This window comes from Megalopta genalis, chromosome 1 (assembly GCF_051020955.1).
Source record: "Megalopta genalis isolate 19385.01 chromosome 1, iyMegGena1_principal, whole genome shotgun sequence".
Taxonomy (NCBI): Eukaryota; Metazoa; Arthropoda; class Insecta; order Hymenoptera; family Halictidae; genus Megalopta; species Megalopta genalis.
The window spans coordinates 36,628,661-36,651,765 of NC_135013.1; the positions used below are offsets into that span (position 1 = coordinate 36,628,661).

General features: G+C 33.2%; 4 protein-coding genes across 8 annotated transcripts; 2 read left to right on the plus strand and 2 right to left on the minus strand.

Annotated features, from left to right (window-relative positions):
• Nucleotides 1–860: 860 nt before the first annotated feature.
• Nucleotides 861–3,162, minus strand: eEF1beta (elongation factor 1-beta). Of its 2 annotated transcripts, XR_013034936.1 has the most exons (4): nucleotides 2,992–3,162; nucleotides 2,082–2,506; nucleotides 1,730–1,996; nucleotides 861–1,144 (listed from the first exon to the last, which is right to left on the minus strand). XR_013034936.1 is itself a non-coding variant. In XM_033475310.2 (3 exons), exons 1-3 carry the CDS (start codon nucleotides 3,069–3,071, stop codon nucleotides 1,842–1,844), a joined length of 660 nt encoding a protein of 219 aa, XP_033331201.1. In that variant the 5' UTR covers nucleotides 3,072–3,162; the 3' UTR covers nucleotides 861–1,841. The 2 variants fall into 2 exon arrangements, 1 of the variants encoding a protein (XP_033331201.1); XM_033475310.2 differs by having other exon boundaries at nucleotides 861–1,996.
• An 834-nt stretch (nucleotides 3,163–3,996) lies between these two features.
• ND-75 (NADH dehydrogenase (ubiquinone) 75 kDa subunit) lies at nucleotides 3,997–7,720 on the plus strand. The gene is made up of 12 exons (XM_033475305.2): nucleotides 3,997–4,155; nucleotides 4,360–4,554; nucleotides 4,654–4,761; nucleotides 4,857–5,222; nucleotides 5,305–5,526; nucleotides 5,603–5,738; nucleotides 5,876–6,228; nucleotides 6,319–6,504; nucleotides 6,660–6,849; nucleotides 6,927–7,102; nucleotides 7,173–7,307; nucleotides 7,374–7,720. Exons 2-12 carry the CDS (start codon nucleotides 4,396–4,398, stop codon nucleotides 7,521–7,523), a joined length of 2,181 nt encoding a protein of 726 aa, XP_033331196.2. The 5' UTR covers nucleotides 3,997–4,155; nucleotides 4,360–4,395; the 3' UTR covers nucleotides 7,524–7,720.
• An 816-nt stretch (nucleotides 7,721–8,536) lies between these two features.
• Nucleotides 8,537–12,569, minus strand: p115 (general vesicular transport factor p115). 3 transcript variants are annotated; one of them, XM_033475302.2, is made up of 12 exons: nucleotides 12,298–12,565; nucleotides 11,859–12,087; nucleotides 11,524–11,780; nucleotides 11,232–11,433; nucleotides 10,995–11,146; nucleotides 10,739–10,929; nucleotides 10,498–10,670; nucleotides 9,974–10,401; nucleotides 9,708–9,888; nucleotides 9,430–9,614; nucleotides 8,950–9,330; nucleotides 8,537–8,874 (listed from the first exon to the last, which is right to left on the minus strand). In XM_033475302.2, the coding sequence occupies exons 1-12, from the start codon at nucleotides 12,391–12,393 to the stop codon at nucleotides 8,794–8,796; spliced, it is 2,556 nt and encodes an 851-aa protein (XP_033331193.1). In that variant the 5' UTR covers nucleotides 12,394–12,565; the 3' UTR covers nucleotides 8,537–8,793. The 3 variants fall into 3 exon arrangements, with proteins under 3 accessions (XP_033331193.1, XP_076382923.1, XP_033331194.1); XM_076526808.1 differs by having other exon boundaries at nucleotides 11,859–12,083; nucleotides 12,298–12,564; XM_033475303.2 differs by lacking the exon at nucleotides 8,537–8,874 and having other exon boundaries at nucleotides 9,156–9,330; nucleotides 9,425–9,614; nucleotides 12,298–12,569.
• Nucleotides 12,570–12,747: 178 nt separating this feature from the next.
• Bre1 (E3 ubiquitin-protein ligase Bre1) lies at nucleotides 12,748–19,746 on the plus strand. 2 transcript variants are annotated; one of them, XM_076526793.1, is made up of 16 exons: nucleotides 12,748–12,972; nucleotides 13,076–13,247; nucleotides 13,721–13,907; nucleotides 14,001–14,189; nucleotides 14,419–14,540; nucleotides 14,612–14,848; nucleotides 14,926–15,051; nucleotides 15,276–15,449; nucleotides 15,523–15,780; nucleotides 15,864–15,995; nucleotides 16,127–16,395; nucleotides 16,686–16,839; nucleotides 16,912–17,025; nucleotides 17,160–17,562; nucleotides 17,638–17,732; nucleotides 17,813–19,746. In XM_076526793.1, exons 2-16 carry the CDS (start codon nucleotides 13,098–13,100, stop codon nucleotides 18,092–18,094), a joined length of 2,892 nt encoding a protein of 963 aa, XP_076382908.1. In that variant the 5' UTR covers nucleotides 12,748–12,972; nucleotides 13,076–13,097; the 3' UTR covers nucleotides 18,095–19,746. The 2 variants fall into 2 exon arrangements, with proteins under 2 accessions (XP_076382908.1, XP_076382913.1); XM_076526798.1 differs by having other exon boundaries at nucleotides 17,178–17,562.
• Nucleotides 19,747–23,105: the final 3,359 nt, after the last annotated feature.

A 23,105-nucleotide genomic window follows, 5' to 3' on the forward strand; every position in this document is an offset into this window, starting at 1 on the left:
ATGATTTACAATACAGCAGAAAATGTAAAGAAAAAAGAAGAAAAGAGGAACCTAAAAAAGAAAATTACTTGACGTTGCATATTATCATAAAAAAGGAATTGATTCATTCCTTTGTAAACAGGTATCGAACAGATATACTTTGCACCCTCCTTGGCGCCATGTAAGCATAATGTTTACTCATACTCGTACCGGAGTAAGAACGGAGAACTCGTGTAGAAACCGGATTTTAGTTTTAAACCAGGTATATTATAGGCCAATGTATCGATGACTTTTCAGGTCAGAATGAGAAATGTACCATAAATGTACGGCTTTTGTTAGAAGAGTAGTGACGTGTTTATACAGGGTGGAGCATGTAATTGGAACCGCTTCGATCACAACGCAGGTAGCCACTACGCGCTGCATTATTTCAAGTGAACTTAATATAATTATTTGTATAGTAATAACTTCATTTCGCTTGTATTTTATTACATTTTATGATTGTCTTAATCTCTTTGAGTAGAAATTAAATCTTGTTTCGTAACAAGAGGTACAGATAATAGTAAAACAAATTTAATGACGTATATCATGATGATTATTAAATAGTTTATAGTGATATAATAATAAATATAATAATGCATAATTCTATTTCAAAGAAATCGTTTAAAATTTTGTAAATTCTGTACCCATCCTTTTAGAGAAAAACTAATTACATCAAATGATATGTCCTTGGAAATCATTTAATTTTTATTTGAAATATTTTTTACTAAAAGCATTAATTATACATATTAATCATAATGGTTCCAGATAAATGTTTCACTTTATGTGTAGATCATACATACAAGCATAAATCAATTTGCAAAAATAAATATATGCACTTCACGTACTTTGTGGTCAAAATGAAAGTATTTCATTTGGACATTTATTTAAAAAATTGCATTTCCATTATGGGATCATTGTTGATTATTAAATAACAAACGTATATACATGTAATAAGTTACTGAGTAACGCAATGATAGATTTAAGCTCAGACGTATTCATTCTATTATAGTATTAAACTCTTGGCGATCGATTTCGCATCTTGTGCGGACTTTAAATTTTTCCCTCGTTGAGTAGCCCCAGATCCACGTATGCAACTAGTTGCCTTGTGTTTGCTGTATGTCTGTTCCTTTGATCGTAATATGAATTTTTGTATTAGCAACTTATACTACAATTTGGCTTGTAGTATATATAATACACAATAATGAACATAAAAGCACATTCTGTTTGCAATAACGTGAAATAGGTGAGAAGTTTTTTTATCTTATATCTTCCAAGTGTATAGAATATTGTAAATCATTATTATCACTGTATTTTAATTTGCTCTTTGAATGCCATCGTAAGAATAGATTATGAACAGACAGGAAACATAAAAGAATACAAAGTAAAATAAAAGCTACTGTTGCAAAATAAAACTGATAGAACTTGTATCACTGTTACAAAGTTAAAATCAAATGTTAATGTCCTGATAACCATGTATTTAGCACTCCTGAATGCAGATTAATTATAAATATTAACTATTACACATTCATACAAATGTTAATATATACAGTACTAAGTATTAAATTGTTACTAGTAATGTACATTTATACTTGATTTAGGAACATAAAAGCAATACGTAAAATTGACATAGATATCTTTTGTAATCTATTGCAAACGTTAAGGTAATAGAACTCAAATGAATACTCTGTTTAAAGCTTTGTTAATATATTACCATTGAAGTTGCATTAGTAATTCTTCAGGATCATCCAATAACAAATTATATATAGAAACAATGGTTATTATTTATTAAGTTTATATTAAAAGTAACGGACACAAACAGTCATTTATATTTTGTTGAATGACTCAATGTCGACAGATTGAACTAGATCCTCAAAACTTTCTATTTGTTCTACCAATAAGTCCACAGATACTTTGTCATCTTCTATGACACACATTATTCTGAACTTAGATATACCATAGCCCACAGCAACTAGTTTGGCTGAAAACATACAGTTAGTATGTACAAATTAAAAAAAGAAAAGTGTCACATAATAAAATTTGGACAAGAAAGATAATTTACTTACATGCACCCCAAACTAATCCATCTATTTCTATAGATCTAACTGCTTTCTCCATTGCTTTCATGTCTGTCTCATCCCCCCATGGTTTTACATCCAATACAAGACTAGATTTAGCAATCAAAGTTGGCTTTTTAGATTTCTTTTCTGCGTATGCTTTTAATCTTTCTTCTCTCACTCTAACAGCTTCTACATCTTCTTCTTCATCAGAACCAAACAGATCTATGTCATCATCGTCTTCGTTCTTTGCTACTGTTGGTGGATTAACATTATCGTTACTTAAGAGTGTGGGTGCTTTTTTCTCTCCAGGAAGTGACTCTAAATCATACGATTTGATATGGTTGTACCATCGTAAAACATGAGGATTCGAAGATGTTGGAGTTTTTCCCAAAGCTTCTAGCACTGCTACGTCTGCCTGAGTAGGTTGCCACCTTAAAAATATAATGTTCTGTATTCGATATGTTAAACAATTATCAAACTTTTACTGTTCATCAAACATTTAATTCTTATATCAAAAATATTTGAAAAGTCATGCTACATTTTGTAGGCAGTAAAATAGAAACTATGTAGGGCACAACAATAACGTTTTATTTAATGATAAATGTAAAATAATTCACTTCGTTATTACACATATGGATCGATACTTTTTGGGAAAGTACGAAAACGATTTAAAAACGTAGAAACTACATTTAACAAGAGAAATGCCAATAAGAAATATACAATCACAAGTATTACGCATAAAACGTTAGGGATACAACATGTCAAGTGACACTAGGATAATTCTATTCAAGAATTTCCTCTTTCAGATTCTTATGTAGGAGAGAAAGAAAAAGAAGATTTGCGGCTCTTATAAGATGCCGACAAGTGGAACACGTGTACCGCGATAAAGATTTTGCAATGATAAAAGCAGACTTACCCTTCGATATAACTACGATCTGCTAAATAAGAATTTAAATCCTTGACACCCTTATCTGTCTTAAGATCACCGACAGCCATCGCGAAAATTCAAATAAAGATAGTGTTTAATAGAAGCCGACAGAAATGAAGTACTCTCTACCTGCTCACCGGAAGAGAAAGCTATATGCAGCGAAAAACTTGACGATTCGTTGCTTCGATGCAAGATGACGTCATTCCGGTAAATTACTCCTGGCAAATAAAAAGTAACTACACATACATTTATAGTGATTATTTCTATACGGTAGAAATTACATGACCGATATTTAATTCTATTGAAATTCAATAAGATATAACTATTCAAAACTTAAATCGGTTGCTAGTCCATTCTTATTATGTATTATGTATATTTTTATTTCTTTTACTAGGCACATATGTATGTACATACGCCCAAGCATATTCTATTGCTTCCTACCTAATATTATATATTATACATTACGCATTGCAATTAATAATAATTTGTTTATATTATTTCATTTATGTATTATTTTTTCTATGAAATGTACCTAGAAAGGAAAGTCTCGCTAAGAACTCGATTTATCCTGTTAGCAACCCCTTTTTCTATCTTGTTTACCATATCAATTTTCTAAATCTGCAAAATCGTAATTGATTTGTTTGCAAAATGCCTAGAATATTAAAAATAAATTTTTCAGAAACTTTAATAAAATTTAAAATCAGCTAAACTACATATTTATGGAGAGATATAAGGAATGAGCATTTATCGAAGGTAGCTTACATATATGTATGTACAAACGTATGAATTTGATGTGACCTATTCACCAAGCCGGTTTAAAATACACACGCACGTCCACTTGTGCTTTTCTTATGCTTATAAAAAGACATTACGAAACATAAAATATTTTAACCAGATAGAATGTAATCTATATACCTAAAGGACATATTCAGACATTTTATGTAGACAAATAATTATATTTACGAGATTAATTTACATTTGGCAAAGTTACCAAAAAGTGTGTTCAAAATTTAGATGTTCGGCAACAACATAGCCTTTGCGAATGTGCGAAATTAAGCGCATCGGAGTCTAATTTCAGAATAATCTCATTATTCGTTTGCACTAGGCATTCCTTCACGTCTGTAAGTCATCTGAGAGAAGAGAGATAATTTGGTAATGTTTGACTATATAATGTTCATTTTATTCATCTAGAACTTACAAGCCTTACGTTACGTAAATGTGCATAATAAAATTTGCTGTGTTTCGTTATGTTCGTGTTAACGATAGAGAAGCAGAAGCTTTTTCTTTGATGTTGAATTAGGTTATCAAACTCGATTCGTTGAACGTAGTTTCATTTGTGATTCTCTTACATAATAGTGTGACATCCGCACGTAAAGGGTGACTGGAGCCAAAATGTTCAGGCTCTCGGTAGTAAGATTGTCTACAGGATTACCGAATGGTAGGCCCTTCGCTGTGGGATTACATACATCCTCCAAGCTACAACAAGAATTGGTAGAGGTGTTTATAGATGACAAACCCGTTCACGTCCCACCTGGAACAACTGTCTTGCAGGTAAAACTAAACCACTTTAACCATTTTTCAAATCTTGCAACGCTAAAACCACCCCATGACACGTTACTACTTTTATTTCAATATCGTTCTATTTCTTAGGCAGCTGCGAAAGTGGGAGTTGAAATTCCTAGATTCTGTTACCATGAACGTTTAGCTGTAGCTGGAAATTGTAGGATGTGTCTTGTAGAAATTGAAAAGCAGGTCAAGGTATTTATTATTTTTATAATTGTAATGAGATTTTTGGTACAAGTTGCAAGAATGAATAATAATTATATCTTCCATTCTTATATAAATGTGTGTAGCCTGTTGCTGCTTGTGCCATGCCTGTGATGAAGGGTTGGAGAGTAAAAACAAATTCTGATTTAACTCGTAAAGCTCGAGAAGGTGTTATGGAGTTTTTATTAGTAAATCATCCATTGGATTGCCCTATTTGTGATCAGGGAGGTGAATGTGATCTACAGGATCAAAGTATGGCTTTTGGTAGCGACCGGAGCAGATTCATTGACATTGATTATAGTGGCAAGAGAGCAGTAGAAGACAAAGATATTGGACCTTTGGTAAAAACAGTTATGACACGTTGTATCCATTGTACAAGGTGTATACGTTTTGCGTCTGAAGTAGCTGGTATTGACGACTTAGGGACTACTGGGCGTGGAAATGATATGCAAGTACGTTCGATTTTTCTAATTACTCTAAACATATCTTGATGCTTTTAAAATTTGTTTGTATGTTTCAAATTATATCAAACAGGTTGGAACTTATGTAGAAAAAATGTTCCTCTCCGAGTTATCTGGCAATATTATTGATTTATGTCCTGTTGGTGCATTAACCAGTAAACCGTATGCTTTTGTTGCTCGACCATGGGAGACTCGTTCTACAGACAGCATTGATGTCCTTGATGCTGTCGGGAGCAATATAGTCGTAACACACCGAACAAATGAAGTTCTTAGAATTCTACCAAGGTTGAACGAAGTTAGTGTTGTTATTAACTATAACTGCTTAAAGTCATATGAATTTTATAAAATCATGTGGTGCATGTACTATGTAGGAAATAAATGAAGAGTGGCTCTCAGACAAGGCACGATTCTCTTGTGATGGACTTAAGCGTCAGAGACTTATTACTCCCATGATGAAAATAAATGGAAAATTGGAAGCCATAGAATGGGAAGATGCTCTTGCAGCAAGTATATCATAGTTATACTTTAAACGTAGTTATACCTTCAAAGTAACGTTACATATACATATGTATACAGTACACTTACTATTGAAAGTTTCTATCCTTCAGTATACGTTCTAATTCCAAGCACACACTGTTTTTTAGTTGCTCGAACTGCACAAGGGGTAGCTGCAAATAAATGTGCAGCAATCACTGGAAAATTGGCCGATGCCGAGTCTCTTGTAGCACTAAAAGATTTCGTAAATAGACTTGGCGGTGAAACTCTTGCAACAGAACAAACATTTCCAAAAGGGGGTTCAGGTATAGATATAAGAAGTAGTTATTTGTTAAATAATACAATTGTTGCGATTGAGGATGCTGATGTGGTATTGTTAATCGGAACAAATCCGAGATATGAAGCACCATTGGTAAATACCCGTTTAAGAAAAGGATACCTTCATGGTGAACAAACTATTGCACTAATAGGTTCGAAGGTAGATTTGACGTATGATTACGAGGTAATTTCTACCGTGGATATGCATCTAATATTATTTATTTTTTACTTATTATTAATATCTAAAAATTGATAAATTTAATTAACATTTCAGCATTTAGGCCAATCGCCAGACATTGTAGTGCAATTGAAAAATGGTACTCATCCATTTTCTAATACTTTAAAAGCTGCTAAAAAGCCTCTAGTCATTTTAGGCGTTGAGCAATTAACTAGAAAAGATGGAGTAAACATTCTTTCTGAAACACAGTCGCTTGCACAAGCGTTGGGAGAAAACTTGAATGTAAGATTTCATCCTGCAATAAGAGTAAATACATATTAAAGCTTGATATGATTCTTGGAATTTCCGAATAATTTGAATAGAATTTTTCGATATTTCTTAACAATTCTCTGTGGAGATACATTGCATCGTATTAATCTTTTTTCACTTGTTCATAGGCTTCTGAAGGTTGGAAAGTACTAAATGTACTTCATACAAATGCGTCGCAAGTGGCTGCATTGGATATAGGTTATTCGTCAACTATAGAAGACGTTAAACAGGCACAACCAAAGATTCTTTTCCTATTGGGCGCAGACGATGCAAATATAAAGAAAGAAGACTTTCCAAATACATTCATCGTATACATTGGTATATGCAAGAGTACATTTCATATTTTCTGATCGTTGATCTTAAAATATAATTTACGTTTATCTGACTTATTTTAGGAAGTCACGGCGATGAAGGAGCTTCAATCGCGGACGTTATACTTCCTGGCGCAGCATATACTGAAAAGGTTGCAACATATATAAACACAGAAGGACGTGCTCAACAAACTTGTGCTGCTATTACACCACCGGGGATGGCTCGGCCAGACTGGAAGATTATACGGGCTCTTTCTGAGGTAACTTTTGCTCAAATTTTATATACTCAAAACTTGTCGAAAATGTTAGATCAATTGAATGTTTTGGTAGATATGCGGTGTCTGTTTGCCTTATGACAACTTGATGCAGCTCAGGTGTAGACTAGAAGAAGTCGCACCCCACTTAGTCAGATACGGCAACGTAGAACCAGCTAATTATTTTTCCCAAGCTTTAGAATTATCGAAGGTATTTAAACTAAGAATTAAATACAATTCAATAATTCAGTGAAAACTAATGCATTTATATATGTAGGAATCTAAAAGGTCTCTATCTTCGGAGCCAATCGAGATCAAACAAAAAACTTTGGATCAGTTCTTTATGACAGATGCAGTGTCTCGTGCTTCTCCCACAATGGCCAAATGTGTACAAGCAGTTATCAAACAACGAGAGAGTACCGTGTAGGCGATTAATCGTTGTATGTAAATAGAAAATAGGAACTTGTGCTATAGTAGACGTCTAATAGTACATGAGAATACATTTCGAACATGATGCTTTTGTTAGAGGGACATGAGAAATAAAAGTTCCCTGTAACTACATATGTATTACGTTCAACTATCCGGTACTCATTAATCTAGCAGAATACAATATTTGCAAATTCATATTTACAACTCATTTGTTTGACAATTTCCTATCATTGTTATGAAGAATCAGCAAATAAATACTACAAGAAGATAATTTAATAAAATAGAAATTGAATGAGACTATAAGAATTATTTCTGGAACGTTTAAAATTTGCCGCCCTTTACTTCAGGGTCTGTACAACGCCAATTGGTGTAATGGCAGAACTCTCAAACTGTTAACCAAAATCAATTGTCGGTAATTTGCCAGGCAGTTCGAGCTTTTTGAAATAACACCAATTGGCGCTGTAAGTACCCCGTTTTGAGCTTTATTCTTTTTCCACGCCTTTTATCACAAATGATGCTTATTTTTAAATTTTCATATTCGTATATTAAATTATTCGTGAACCAATAGCTCAAAAGCACAAATTTATCTTGGTCTTAATCTATTTGTAATAATCCTGTACACTGATCCTACATCTCAGAATACCATAATTGTAGTTAATTATGACTAAATAAAATTTTCTCAAAAATACCTGCTTTTTTCATTCAAAAAATACAATTTTAGACACTTATGTCCATAAATAGACCAGTAAACCCAGTATCGCCACTAGGTATGTGGCGTTGGGTCCATAGTCCATGAACGGGCAATTTTTGAAAAAAAGCATAATTGTCCACAATTGACCATAATTACGACAATTTGAAATGTAGGGATTATTACAAATAACTTATGATCAAGAATGTTAAATTTGAGCTATTGGTAATCAAGAGTTATTTAACTTCTCAAAAAATACTCTTCTACAGGCATTGACACATTGTGCGTTAAAAAGAGCTATTTTCGAAAAACTTGTATGAAAGTTATGTGTGTTTGCTGTATATTTATTACGCGTTCACCGCCTGTTGAAATACAATATGAATTATCGTCGTTATAGCATAAAAGAGTTTTTTTTGTTGGCTGACGATTGTATAGTCACAATGAACAATTATTTTAACCATCGGTATTTGCACTTACTTTCTAATACAACTAAGAAAATCAAGATAAAGAAATATCGAATGGTATCATTGACATAATAATTTGTTCACTGTTATTGTTTTTCTGAATTTCGAAGATGACGCTAATTCACTCGATCCACAGAATTACTGGATTCCGGTTGATCATCGGTATCAAGTTCAATGGAACTCTCATCTGTTTCAACCTGATAGAAAATATATTACGTTTAGAATATATTTGAAATGCTGAAAAAACGTTTACTGAAAATTAATTCAAATACCTTTTCTCCTAATGCGAGCAATCTTTCTCTGTAGAGCACAATTTTGCTATCTTGTTCCGTTAAAAGTTCCAAAAGATTCTCTTGATCCTTTTTCAATTTATCCAATTCATCAGATTTTTCTTGAAATTTCTGTTCGAAAGCTGTTTCATCTTTTTCCTCTACTTTTCGCTTGTACTCATTTATCACAGAAACGTACTCTGCCAAACGATTTTCCAATTCACTAATAATATTTCTACATTTTTCCAGCTCCGTGGACTCTGTGTTATTTAATGTGTCAGAAGATTCCACACCTTCTGACAGCATATTAGTTTGTGCTACACGCAAAACTAAATTTTGATCTTTCAAGTGATTAATTGTAGAATGAAGGTCATGAATTTGTGCCTGCGAAATTGAAAAGAGCACAGAGTATTATAAATAGTTAAGAATGCATCTGGAAATTTTATGCATAGATACTGTTTGCAAAAGTTTACTGTACCGTACTTCGAGTTCATGTTTCTCCTTTACAAGTGATTCTTTCATTTGATTAAGCTTTTGTATCTGTATATCTTGTTCTCGAATAACTTCCTTGTATTGAGCTACCAAAACAGAGTCGGCTGGTATTGGTGATGTAATTTGATTTTTATGATGTAGGCTACTTGTATCTTGAACAGATTTCGTAATTATTCCTGAAAAATAAAAGGAAAATATACATGTATTATAATGATTAGAATGAAGTCAGATAAAATTCTTTCCTAGATATGGAAATTAATGATATTTACCTTCTAACGCTTTCGATAATCTACAAAATTCATGGTCCAATAAAAGTTCTGAAGGAGTCTTCGCTGAAGACTGAGGATGTTTTAGAGTTCTTGAGTATACCTCGTGCCTTGCGAGACCACCAATTGCATCCTGAAATCTTTCTAATCCTATTCTGTTCTCGATTAAATCACACAGTTTCTCCTAGAACGAATACCGAATTAAATTCTGTTTTGAACCATGTATATCGTTTATATTCATTTGTTTTTTTTTTTTAAGTTTGTAATACCTTCGTATAATTAGAAACACTGTTATCATTAAAATGTATGCACAATCCGATGAGTATGGCACACATACTTTGTAGCAAAGTCTCTTGCAAATCGTCGTTATTTTCTTGCGAGGATAATAATGCAATTAAATAAGCCACGGAAGAATTGATAAGTAAGAATGATTTAACTGCTGCTGGACAATATGCAGTCCATCTACAAAGTAGCATTAAGAGGCCCAGTTTGCATTGCGGCTTAGTGCCTTGTTGCAGTAACATAACGCATTGTTGCATTAAAGTCACAGGTGGCTTTCCAATATTGGTTGCAAGAAGTACACGTAACAATTGTTCTTTTTGCGTGCTATCGTCGATCAATGCATGAGATAACGCCACTGCAGAAAACCAATTCGACAGAGAATCCGGGGAGAATAATCCTCCGCACAACAACTGTCCTAGCAATATTATATTCGTCAAATATTTCACATTCATTACACGTCATTGTGCGAATGATCTACATGCAAAGAAGAATAGTATAGGTGGTCACAAACCTGTTGTCAAAGATGGCATCTCGTTACCTTGTGGCAATAACGTTTGTATCAATTGACTTTGTCCTATTTCATTTTTATATAAGAAACATTGAAAACAATAAAGAACAGAACATCTTAACACGAATGGCTGTTTTTCGTTTACCATAGACATAAGTAACACAACAATTGCAGGCCTAAAAAGTAATATTTTATAATATAATAATTGGTAACAAATAGAATATATCACTCAATAGAATTTTACCTAGGAGGGCTACTAGGTGCCATTACCCCTGCTAAAAATTCTTGATTACTGGCATTTCCTCTGATAACTTCCGCCACCGTATTAATTGTTTCTGTTAAAACGTCCGCGGGTACCCCACTGACCATTAGTATATTACATAAAGCTTGCAGTAGTCCACACGCTCTCATGATACGCTGACAATTTGCTACTGCCTTCAAAATGATTTTATTTTCAAAATTATTTGTGGATATATATAAGCCGTATTGGTCATACTTACCTGAGCCGGTCCACTTGGTGCTACCAACGCACGCACTACTTGTACCATACAATGAACATTTGAAACTTTTTGTGGACTCCATCCACCCAAGGGACTGTCATCGACTTCAGGTGGAATTTGAAACATCGGTGTGAGTTTCTGAATATAACTACCTAAGATGAAGCAAGGAACAGAATATGTCATGGTATACTGATAAAGATGTGTACTTTCGTTTATTTCATATACGATGAAAATTACCTTCTTTAAAAAAGTTTTGGTTACTGATATTACCTCTTAAAAGGTTTAACATAAGTAACAAACAATCTTCTACCACAATACCGCCTTCCGCGTTACCTTCTTGTGCAATGACGTCAAAAATTCGGTCGAAAGCATTTTCAAAAGCAACAATTTTTTGAATGTTCGCGTTACCTTTTGTTAGTTGAATTAATAGTAATAATACCTACAACAAAATTGTTAATAATTATTTATAAGGCAACTCAGTGGATCATAATGATATGCTGTATGTTTCAATAGAACAATTGTATCATACATCATTACGAATGACTTCTCTGCTGTCTCCAAGAAGATCCATTAACTTGGACACACCCATAGGACTAATTAGAATTATTTCTTGTATGTCCTTTGGTCTGTTGGTTAACAAATTCATTAATAATTTCAATGCTGACCATCTAACATTAAAATCAAATTCTTCTAAAAGTGTTAATACTGCTCCAACGCTATCTGCATTTTTAATGAATATTTCTGTAAACTGTTCTCCGACTTTATTTTCTGGGCCATGTTTATCCACTGGAAAATAATATAAAATTCTATAATGTGCTGTCTAATTTCTATGAATGCAGGCATGCTTATAAATAAGTTTGTAACCTTCTTCATCAAATGTTTTCGGATTAGTTATATTGCACAATGTTTCCAGTGCTAAACCAATGATTTCACAATCAGTTCTATCGACATCCAAAGTCTGTCTCAGTGCATCCATCCCTTGAACTCCTACTTCCACACGATAGCTACGTGAAAGAGTTTTGAGTGCTCTACAAGCATCTCGTCTATCATTCAGTAGTGTTGAAGATTGCAATCTGTCTACTAAACGTTCTACCTGCGCACATTATAGTGAATGAAACATAAAGATGTTGAAGAATGAAATAGAATGGAAAAACATTATTTTTTGAAACTTTCTACAATCGCATGAGAAACGATCATTTCTCAGCGTTTTGAGTGCTGAACAACTTTCGAATGTTAAACGTCATAAGTTAAAATTCGAGGATCATAATGTTAAAATAATTATTGATTAAAATGTGAATTATACCATATCTGCGCCCGATGGTTCATGTTCTACATTTGTAGAACCTAAAACAGATTTTAAACTGCTTTTAAAGTATTCCATCTTGTTGACACTGTACATCCGTAAACTACACGTCACTTGACGTCGTCGACATTTTCGGTTAACCGAAGTTATTTCAACAATCAATGTTTAGTAGAGGGCGGTAACAACGAAAATTTTTCATTGAAATTGGGACCTGAAACTTTTCACAAAGAGATAGGATATATGTACACATACGCACACATAACACACTGATATCAGTGAACAGTGATATCGTATCACATATGAGTACACACACACACATATATATATATATATATAAATCGTGTAGCCGTCTAACGGCAACTAAATGAAGTTTCGCAAGGCAAACGCGTCTTTACCACTGTGACCGTATTCTACCTCTATACCGACACTACGTCTATGCTGAATATCGATTTTTTCGCCTCATTTTTTGATTTGCCGCGTATGCAACGCCGTGACACAATGGCGGCTTCCGTTATGGTCACGTACTTTTTGTCGATCGTCTTCAGTAAAATGTAAAGATCTGTCGAAAATGCGATCTTTTCGACAGTCTTTCGGCGCCTAAAGATGACATAGCGATATAGAGACTCTGAGGTATTCCTGTAGAGGATCGCTGGGGTTACTGATACACGTTACAAGGTATGAATTTCATTTGATCAATAACAAAAATTTCGTAGACTCTAAATGATAAATCACGATACATGGGATATCTTGCATGTTTCCTTGTTTTCACTGATTTCAGGAAAAACTACACTCGCCACAAAATGTCAAAGCGACCTGCAGATAGCGGGGATTCGGCTTCCCAGCCACCCATTAAAAAAGTTCAATTCGAACCTATTCTAATCGGGCCCATATCGACCCTTGAAGAAATGGACATGAAAGTTCTACAGTTTCAAAATAAAAAACTAGCCCAGGTGTGGATTTATAACCGTGAATAAGTATATAAACGAAGATGTGGTCCAAATACAAACTACAAAGTTTTTTACTTTTCTATGTAGTTTTGTTTGCATTGATTGTAGTTTTTGTTGTTTATTTTGTTTACAGCCTTTACTAATGTAAATTACTGTTATTTATTAATCGTTAATCAGTCAATGTATCATTAATAGTAATGTTGTTTGAAATTCATTGCTAATAACTTAAAGAAATGAAACATTTGTTATATAAAAAGTTTGTAGTGTTGACTAATACCTAGATTCATGCCTCTTTAATTTTAGCACTTGCTGATTGTATAAGTATTAAGGGTATTTACTAGTTGTGAGAGCTAATTTATTTAACTGATTATTTCATTTTTAATTTAATCGCTCCTTTTCTCTACTTTATTTTAATTGAACCATCATTCATTATTCTAATTTTAATTTCTATATTATTTTATTCTTAATCCTTCCAGCGGTTAGAACAGCGCCACAGGGTTGAGGCAGAATTGAGGCAAAGGATTGAGCAATTAGAGAAAAGGCAAATGCAGGATGACGCAGTGCTTAATGTTGTTAATCGATATTGGAATCAATTGAATGAAGACATACGTGTATTACTTCAAAGATTTGATGCAGAAACAGCAGATGAATCCGAAAATAAAAGTAAGAAATTATATATATATATATATAATTAATTTCATTTATTATAGTCATGAACACATATATCTTTAAATATATTGTTATTTGTAATAACAGATGAAAGTGAAGCCACAACATCATTTCTGATGCAACTCTCCTCTTGGGACAAAGAGGAGTTGGATGACAAATTGGCAAATCGTGTCCAAGTTTCTAAACGTGCGGTTTCTAAAGTTGTACAGGCATTTGATCGTCTTTCTCAGAGGAATGAAAAAATTACACTTGCACTCAAGGGAGAATTCGACGGAGGTATTTGAACTTTTTGTGCTATTTAGACTAATTTTCATAGTGCAAGATACTATCAATTTTGTTATTAATAATTTTCATTGCAATAATTTTACTTTTACATTTGATACTATTGGGTTGGCAAAAAAGTAATTTCAGTTTTGAAACAACAATTATAACGTTCTCTGTGGCAACGGAAAATACTTTTTTGCCAACCCAATATAAGCTAATTTACTATGTTATTTTACTTCAGAAGAGGCACCTAATATTGATGAAGTGGTTCGTAGAGCAAATGCTGAAATACAAATGGAGAATAGAAATCTGCAAGCAATAAATATACAACTTCACGAAAAATATCATACCATTTCACTAAAGGTAATTTAAACTAATATATATGGATAAATTATTCATTGTTAATTTTTTAATAACTATAACTTATCTTTTAGATGTCAGAACTGCAAGATACTATAACAGGAAAAGATACCCTTGCAGCAGAACTTCGTAACCAAGTAGATGATCTTCAATATGAATTAAATAAAGTGAGGGCACGCAATGACAAATTGGAACACCACCTTGGAGAAGCAATTGAGAAACTAAAAGCGTTTCAACAGATACATGGAACTGATGAGAAGGGTAGCAATAAACCAAACACCCTGGTAGCGTCTAGTGTTTCGCAAACGAAGGTATCTATTGTTCTGTCAGTTTTTAATAAGTTTGATAGAACAAATAATACATTTGTTTTTTCCTCTTTATCGTATAGCTTGAAGACTTGCAGAGAGAGTTAGAAGAAACAAGAGAATTAGCGAATAATAGGTTACAAGAATTGGATAAATTGCATCAACAGCATCGTGATACATTGAAAGAAGTAGAAAAATTAAAGATGGATGTGAGTTCTTTGGGTTTTGTATATTTAATCTCTATGCACGGTGCAGAATGTAAATTGTTGTCATGTGCAATAAATACTCATGTTATACTTGCTTTTACTCGTTTCTTGTGTTTTACTTCTTTACATTCAAATAAAAGATTTACGTGTAAAAACTGAATGAGTCTTAATATTGTTTATCTAATGTTATTTTCGATTTTATTTTGAAATATATTTTGTATTTCCAGATACGTCAACTTCCAGAGTCTGTAATTGTCGAGACGACAGAGTACAAATGCTTACAGTCCCAATTTTCTGTATTATATAATGAATCAATGCAACTGAAAACACAATTAGACGATGCTCGGCAACAGTTACAATCCAGCAAAAACGCTCATTTACGTCATATTGAAATGATGGAGGCAAGAATCGTATACGTTATAATCTTGTATTATTTTTATGTCACATAAATTAATCAATTTTGGTTCTATTTAGAGTGAAGAATTAATGGCACAGAAAAAGTTACGAGGAGAATGTATACAACTGGAAGATGTTTTAGCTCAATTGCGAAAAGAATACGAAATGCTGAGAATCGAATTTGAGCAAAACTTAGCAGCAAATGAACAGACTGGACCAATTAACAGAGAAATGAGACATTTGATAACATCTCTGCAGAATCACAATCAGCAATTAAAAGGTGAAGTTCATCGATACAAACGGAAATACAAAGAAGCTTCTTCAGAAATACCAAGGGTATATTGTTACTAACATTTTAAAACTATTTTTCAATTGATTAATCAACGGTGTTCGGGCTTGATGTTTGTGATTTATTACAGCTAAAGAAAGAAATAGAGGAACTGACAGCCAAATTAGGCCAGCAAACGTCTCAAGAAAGTAAGGAAGGTAACAATTCAGATGGTAGCGGAAAGGAAGAAGATGCATCAAATTCCCTTTCAGGATCTGCACAGGTACAAATTATTATGTCATACAAAATTAAATGCCTCCAGGTAATACTATTACATTGTTGATATTTATAAAGCTGAATTGAAAATAAAAATAATTTTTAGAATAATGGATTTATATATTTCTACTAATGTAGATTAAAGAAGAAAGTGGTGTTTCTATTAAGAGAGAATCTGGGGAAGAAGAGGTTGAAACCATTGAAGTTGGAGAAGGTGAAGGAAACAAAGGTACTCCAGATTCTCTGACTTTAACATCTCCGACCCTGAAGAAAGAAAAAGATATAAAACGTGAAAAGGACATCAAGAAGGAGAACATTAAAACCGAACATCGCGATCCGACTCATCGCGCTAAAGACACGAAAGTAGCTGAATCAGAACTTGTCAGAGACCTGAAAGCACAACTTAAGTATGCCGTGTACAATGAACTGTATTGTTGCTGAGATTGGTGATCGTATAATGCTTCCGTTTATTTATACGAATGATATTTCATTATATTTTATATGTATACAGACAGCGGACAGGGATTCTGTCATCACATTTACAAGTTAATTCATACCTGATTAACGTTATAATTTTACACTGTCACCAAACCCTAGTAATAACTGAATTTATTAGGATGCTTCGTAATCTACCTGGTATTTTGATATTTATCCTTTGTGCATTTATACTGTTTGCACTTCTCTGTGATCACTATAGGAAAGCCGTGAATGAAATGAAAGAAATGAAACTTCTTTTGGACATGTACAAAGGTGTTGGTAAAGAGCAAAGAGATAAAGTGCAATTAATGGCTGCTGAACGGAAAACAAGAGCAGAATTAGAAGAATTGCGTCAGCAAATAAAGAAAATTCAAGTACGTGATGTGGTGACTGTCCTTATTATTTAAAACAAGTAAATGTAACTAATGCTGAAACTGCTATTTTAGGAAAGTAAACGTGAGGAGCGCAAGAAGCTAGCAGATGAAGATGCACAAATAAAAATTAAAAAATTAGAAGAACAAGCTTATACTCTTCAGCGTCAAGTGGCTTCTCAGAAACAGGTTAGTTCACGAATCGATATTTCATAAGAATGAAAACCAAGTATAGTATTCACCTAAGGATAAAGAGATCTATATTTATTTTTATCTTAACCCAACTTTGATTGAAACTATGGACTGTGAATTATGCTGAACAGAACTGTGTGTGGTTGCAGGAAGAGGAGGCTTTATTGAACGAAATGGAGGTGACCGGTCAAGCATTTGAAGACATGCAAGATCAAAATTCTAGGTTGATACAACAATTACGAGAGAAGGATGACGCGAACTTCAAGCTGATGACGGAAAGAATCAAGAGTAATCAACTGCATAAATTAGCCAGAGAGGAGAAGGATGTTTTAAAAGAGCAAGTTTCGACGTTAACGACGCAAGTCGAAGCAGCCAATGTAGTTGTTCGCAAATTAGAAGAAAAGGAACGTCTCTTGCAAAATTCTTTAGCAACTGTTGAAAAGGAATTAGCTTTGAGACAACAGGCGATGGAAATGCATAAACGGAAAGCTATCGAGAGTGCACAATCTGCGGCTGATTTAAAACTTCATCTTGGTAAAAAATATTTTTGAATGTTATCAATTTCTATAAAAGGGAGCACATTTTAAAATGTATTTTTTTCTTTGTTAGAAAAATATCATTCTCAGATGAAAGAAGCGCAACAAGTTGTAGCTGAGAAGACCAGTTCCTTAGAAGCGGAAGCGTATAAAACAAAAAGATTACAGGTAAGATCGACTATTTACTTTGAGAACATTGTAACAAATTTTTCATAAATAACTTAATTATAATCGCTTTTTCATTACAGGAGGAGATAGCTCAACTAAGGCGTAAAGTTGAGAGGATGAAGAAGATAGAGTTAGCTGAAACTTTGGATGAAGTGATGGCAGAAGAATTGCGCGAATACAAGGAGACTCTTACATGTCCATCGTGTAAAGTAAAACGCAAGGATGCCGTTTTGACGAAATGCTTCCATGTGTTCTGCTGGGATTGTTTGCGTACGCGATATGAAACGCGACAGCGAAAATGTCCGAAATGCAATTGTGCTTTTGGAGCGAACGATTATCATCGTCTATATCTGTCCACATGAAGAAGGAAACTCTAAATTATTTGAATTTTGTGTGACGTCTTTTAATTCGACCGCGCGAACCTTCTAAAAGGTTTACACATGCATTTTTCTAATGCTTCCTATTTATTATCCCAATCATTGGTCCAACTTAGATATGCGATCGTAAACGAAGAAAACTGTAGAAATGAAGTTTGTAAAAAATTACGATTATTTTGTCGAGTGTAATTCGAGAAAAAATGAGCTGCATTTTTAAACGTGTTTTGTAGTAACTACGCCGAACGAATATACAATAGATATTCTGATCTCATGAAAAGGACGAAGTCGGATCTTGCGAAGTGCACGCAATTTCGATGGTAGCACCGATAGACAGAATACAAAACTATTCGACTGTATAATAATTTTATTTCGTCTTAAAATTTGGCTTGAACGAGTAACTTAATCATGAAAGTTAGTCAAATACGAAAACTTCAATAGCCTGAATTTTAAGAACGATTCGTTGAGTGGTAGATATATTGTAATATATTATAAATAGGAATTCGATGCTTCTACGTATGCAGTTCAAACCTATTAAGAATTTTCACGAACAAATGGAAACATTTATTTCATAATTATTAAATTACTTTAAAGATAGTTCCCATCTAAATATTCTGATAAAGATCTAGTTTCATAAGAATCATTTTCATTAATAGGAATACATTAATCGAATGAAATGTTAAGAGACACATTAGGAACAAAGTTACAATTAGAAGTGTAATTAATTTATTATAATGGAAATGTATGGGATGCATAAGATAGCAAAAAACCAATTGATTTAGAAATCTTTCTTTCTCCGATTAAAATGTTCTTTTTTTATATTTTGATTAGTGTAAAATATTCTTATTCTTTTTTTACTTTTGTTAATAAACATTTCAGTTCTTTTATTCAAGGAAAGAAGGAAGTACATGTGAACACGTTTCTATTATCTATGACATAGTATAACACACACTACTATTGATTCAAAGCAAGACTAGAAAAACAAAAGTATAATGATAACGCAACGATGTAATTTTCAATATTTTGTAAGAAAAGTCAAGAGATATACCAACGATTTGAAGTATAAATAGAAGAGGGATTTTAAATCACAACCTTTTATGTTTTTAAATAATGAAGCGTACCACGTTTTTAAGACGATTGGATACATGTACGTCAAGCAATATAGTACAAAATGTTTCTTGATTTACACATATTCGTTATCTTGATTTTTGAAGCATCAACTCGACATAATATATGAAATTTTACCTGATAACTGAAATAGACCAGTACCTTCCGTATAAAATCAATTTTATTATAAAATGAACAAATGAAAAAGAAAATACTTTTTAACATAAATAAAGAAAAGTTTCACTAAAAGCTTTTATAATTTTCCATAATCTTTGGAATCTCCTATTATTAATAACGGTATTCCGTTTAAACGATAAGTTTATTGCAAAATGTTATTTGTGCAATAGCCATTTAAAAGTGGTGGTGAAATATCTCAATGTTGTCTGGAAAGTGTTTAGATAGTAAGAATTAAATCTAACACGACGTTCCGTTCATTAACATTAGAAAACAATCAGAAATAACAGTTTTTTTTGCAATTTTATAAATCGTCTTGTATACATATATTTATCGTAATATAACAATTATACAATAAATTCAAAGTTGTAAATTTATTTATCCGAAGCGGGGGACCTAACGTCCTTTTACAGAGTTAATTATTATCATTATCGTCGGCAATCATTAGTGAACAAATTGTCTAAATATCTTGATAAAAGAGGCTCGCTGTTGTTAATTGTAGAACAATCAGAAATCTTTTTGATACATCTTGTAATTTACGAATCATTGTAAACACATCTTTTTTTATTATATGCAAGTTCTGTCTGATAAAAAGCATTTAATGATATACCTGTCTACGTGTTTCTGTTGAGTGCGCGTGTTGCGTGTGTGCGCGCGTATATATGTATATATATACGTTTTCAGTGTAAATACGAATGAATGTATTAGGTAAAAATTCTTTTATGGGTAACAGTTCTCTTATAATGTGAGTTGTTATAGTAATTAATATACATAAAATATAAATTTATTTAGAATTTCAAAACGAGTTCGCTAAACGAAACTATTGTCTTCTGAAATGTATAAAAAATAGAAATATAAAATATTACAAAATACCAGAATAAACGTTATAAGTCTTTCCTTTAATTGGTGTTTACATTTAATATGTTTACATATGACACGATGCTCACGTACGCACGCACACTTACGTCGCGCGTGGTTAGTTCATGGGAGTCGGCGATCGCGATCGGTGTTGTGACTTCGTTGGACATCAACAACGGATTAGCTTATATCAATATGATATCGAGAGCTCAAAATATAGCGGCATTGAATTCCTGGCAATTGAAATTGGAATTGAAATTGATAGTGATTGATATAGTATTACGAATACCAATAACAGCGACGGTAAACAGTGAGGCACATAAAATACAATACAAAGAGACAGTACAACAGTATACAGGGTGTTCCACAATTATTTTAACAGCCGAAAATGAGGGGTAGCTGAGGTCACTTAACTTTTTCCTTTGCGAAAATGCAATCTGCGACTTTGTTTACGAGTTATTAACGGAAAACACTGACCAATGAGAGGTGACGGCGCGAAGTTCGAGAGCCCGCAGCACGAGGCTTTGACAGATGGTCGGGACGGACTCGAGCCGCGTTCGAAGTATTGAACAAATCACGAAGCGAGAACTTTCCGGATTTTTTTTACTACATAACAGTGATATTTAAAAAAAAACGCTGTTCACCTTAACTTTAGAACGTCTGAAGAATATTTACTAATTTTTCGGACCCGAAATAGTAAGTAATTTAACCGTGACGGCCGTTTTAATTTTCTAGTGTGTATGGCCCAGTCTGTTCATTTGCTGCTAAGTTTTGCTCAAATTTGATTCTCAGCATTTCGTATTCTTTTCGCAATTGAGCTAAAACATCTTCCAGTTGTATACATTCTCCTCGTAACTTTTTCAGTGCCATTAATTCTACACTCTAATCACGAATGATTCGCAAAGCTAATTTAATAAATAATAATCGTGTTAAAGGACGTAAGGGATATGTTTGTCAGAGGAGTATGAAGAATATTATCAATAAGAAACTCACCCATTTAGTTGTAAATCCACTTCATGCACGGAAATGTGTGCAGGATAGTGCATTGACTTCGTACAATGTCAAGGTTATGTCAAGGTCATGTCAAGGTCACGTCATGGTCACGTCAAGGTCACGTTAAGGTTATGTCAAGGTAATACATACTCTTCGAATCGAGAAATGCAGTGACATTTTCTTATAACTTTTGAACCATTGGAGGTGTTGCAATGAAATTTTCGTCTAGAAATATTTAAAAAATAGTCATTCTTAACTTTTGGTACTTTAATATTTGTTGCAGTGGTTAAGCAACAATTTTTAATTAATTGTGATTGATATGTTTGATTAATCTAATCGAAAAAAGTTTTTTTTTAATCTTGGAAAGAGTTTTGTACTTGGTGTATGACTAATATCCACGCGAAAATGGATTACCTAATATTTTTGCATTGATAGGTTTTCTTTATTTTGACTTGTTTTAATTAATTTTGTTTAAACAGTAGGTAGCGAAACAGACATGAAAATACTAGAAGATTTCATTAGGACGAGAAACTTTTGTAATTATAATTAAACAGTTAGAAATAATAAATGTATCAATAAAATATTTTGGATGTAACGATTTTTTTCGATAAATTCGTTCTTTAAAAATTATTTTGTATGTTTGACGTTATTAATTACTTCCGTTATGAAATAATACGACGAAATTGCCACGAGTGTCCTCGTAAGTATTGAACATTGAAAAGCAATTAATTTATTAAGGAAGCTCGTCTGCTGCAAGAATTTCTCGTAACGTTCATGCTATAAAATTAATTTATATGTCTGATTCTATCGGTTAGTTTTGTGTGAGTCAGAGATCGTGACGATTTAATTGAACGCTTTGGCTTTCTATAAACAACATTTAATAATGAAAAATAAAATGTATTTATATATACAGGGTGTCCCAAACTTATCGTATTTCCGAGAAATGAGGGGTTCCTGAGGTCATTTGAAGCAACGTTTTCCTTAGCGAAAATGTATGTTTTCGTGTCATTATTTCGGTAACTGTGATCTCTACCGTTATCTCCTCGCTAGGGTGTCGTCTAGCCCTATAAGCATCTTTCCGCTAGGGTGATTGGCGTTGTATGTACCTATCAAAGAGCATCAAGATTTTGCTCCAAGCGACGCCACTAATGCAGGTTTTGTGGCAGATCTAAGTAATTAATGTTTTCTATTTTATCGACAATTTTTAAATATCGATTTTAAATCACTATCTTTTTAGACATTTATTTGTATCATTCGACAGTGGATTGTTCAATGCAATGCGCGAATGTCAGACTTTGATCAACAAAAATCATCCATATTTTGGTCGTCATCAAGTTTTATTTTACTTTCTAAAACTTATATTACCAAATATCTGCATAATTCTCATGAAGTCTGACATTCACGCACTTTGAATAATAACAACATATATCGAAGGGGGTGCTGATTTAAGGAAGTTGTGTCGATCTCAAAACATACGGTTTCGTCTCAACATGTCGATAACTGTGACCTTTACCGTTATCTCCTCGCTAGGTTGTCTAGTCCCATAAGCTTCTTTCCGCTGAGTAGATTGGCCCTGTACGTAAGTAGCACAGAACATCAAGATTTCGCTTCAAGCGACGCCACTGATGCTGGTTTCGTGCAGATGTAGGTAATTAATGTTTTCTATTTTCTCGACAATTTTTAAATATCGCTTCAGTTTGAACATTTTAGAACTTTAAAACTTTAGAGCTTTTTAGAAGTGTCTTCCGAACCTTCGAGAACTGTTTTCAGAACTTTTTAGAACTGTTTCTAGAACTTTATAGAACTTCTTAGAACTGTTTTCAGAACTTTTTAGCACAGTTTTCAGAACTTTTTAGAACTGTTGTCA

Bases quoted from the DNA above. Each gene is read 5' to 3' on its own strand.
- eEF1beta (XM_033475310.2), bottom strand. From the start codon at position 3,071: ATGGCTGTCGGTGATCTTAAGACAGATAAGGGTGTCAAGGATTTAAAT. The intron at 2,507-2,991 runs GTAAGTCTGCTT...TATATTTTTAAG, and splicing joins GATCGTAGTTATATCGAAGG to GTGGCAACCTACTCAGGCAG. The intron at 1,997-2,081 runs GTAAGTAAATTA...GTATGTTTTCAG, and splicing joins TGGATTAGTTTGGGGTGCAT to CCAAACTAGTTGCTGTGGGC.
- ND-75 (XM_033475305.2), top strand. From the start codon at position 4,396: ATGTTCAGGCTCTCGGTAGTAAGATTGTCTACAGGATTACCGAATGGT. The intron at 5,739-5,875 runs GTATATCATAGT...ACTGTTTTTTAG, and splicing joins GGAAGATGCTCTTGCAGCAA to TTGCTCGAACTGCACAAGGG. The intron at 6,505-6,659 runs GTAAGATTTCAT...ACTTGTTCATAG, and splicing joins CGTTGGGAGAAAACTTGAAT to GCTTCTGAAGGTTGGAAAGT.
- p115 (XM_033475302.2), bottom strand. From the start codon at position 12,393: ATGTACAGTGTCAACAAGATGGAATACTTTAAAAGCAGTTTAAAATCT. The intron at 12,088-12,297 runs GTATAATTCACA...TAATGTGCGCAG, and splicing joins AACCATCGGGCGCAGATATG to GTAGAACGTTTAGTAGACAG. The intron at 9,615-9,707 runs GTAAATATCATT...TTTATTTTTCAG, and splicing joins ATTATCGAAAGCGTTAGAAG to GAATAATTACGAAATCTGTT.
- Bre1 (XM_076526793.1), top strand. From the start codon at position 13,098: ATGTCAAAGCGACCTGCAGATAGCGGGGATTCGGCTTCCCAGCCACCC. The intron at 14,849-14,925 runs GTATCTATTGTT...TTTATCGTATAG, and splicing joins CTAGTGTTTCGCAAACGAAG to CTTGAAGACTTGCAGAGAGA. The intron at 15,450-15,522 runs GCAAGAATCGTA...GGTTCTATTTAG, and splicing joins GTCATATTGAAATGATGGAG to AGTGAAGAATTAATGGCACA.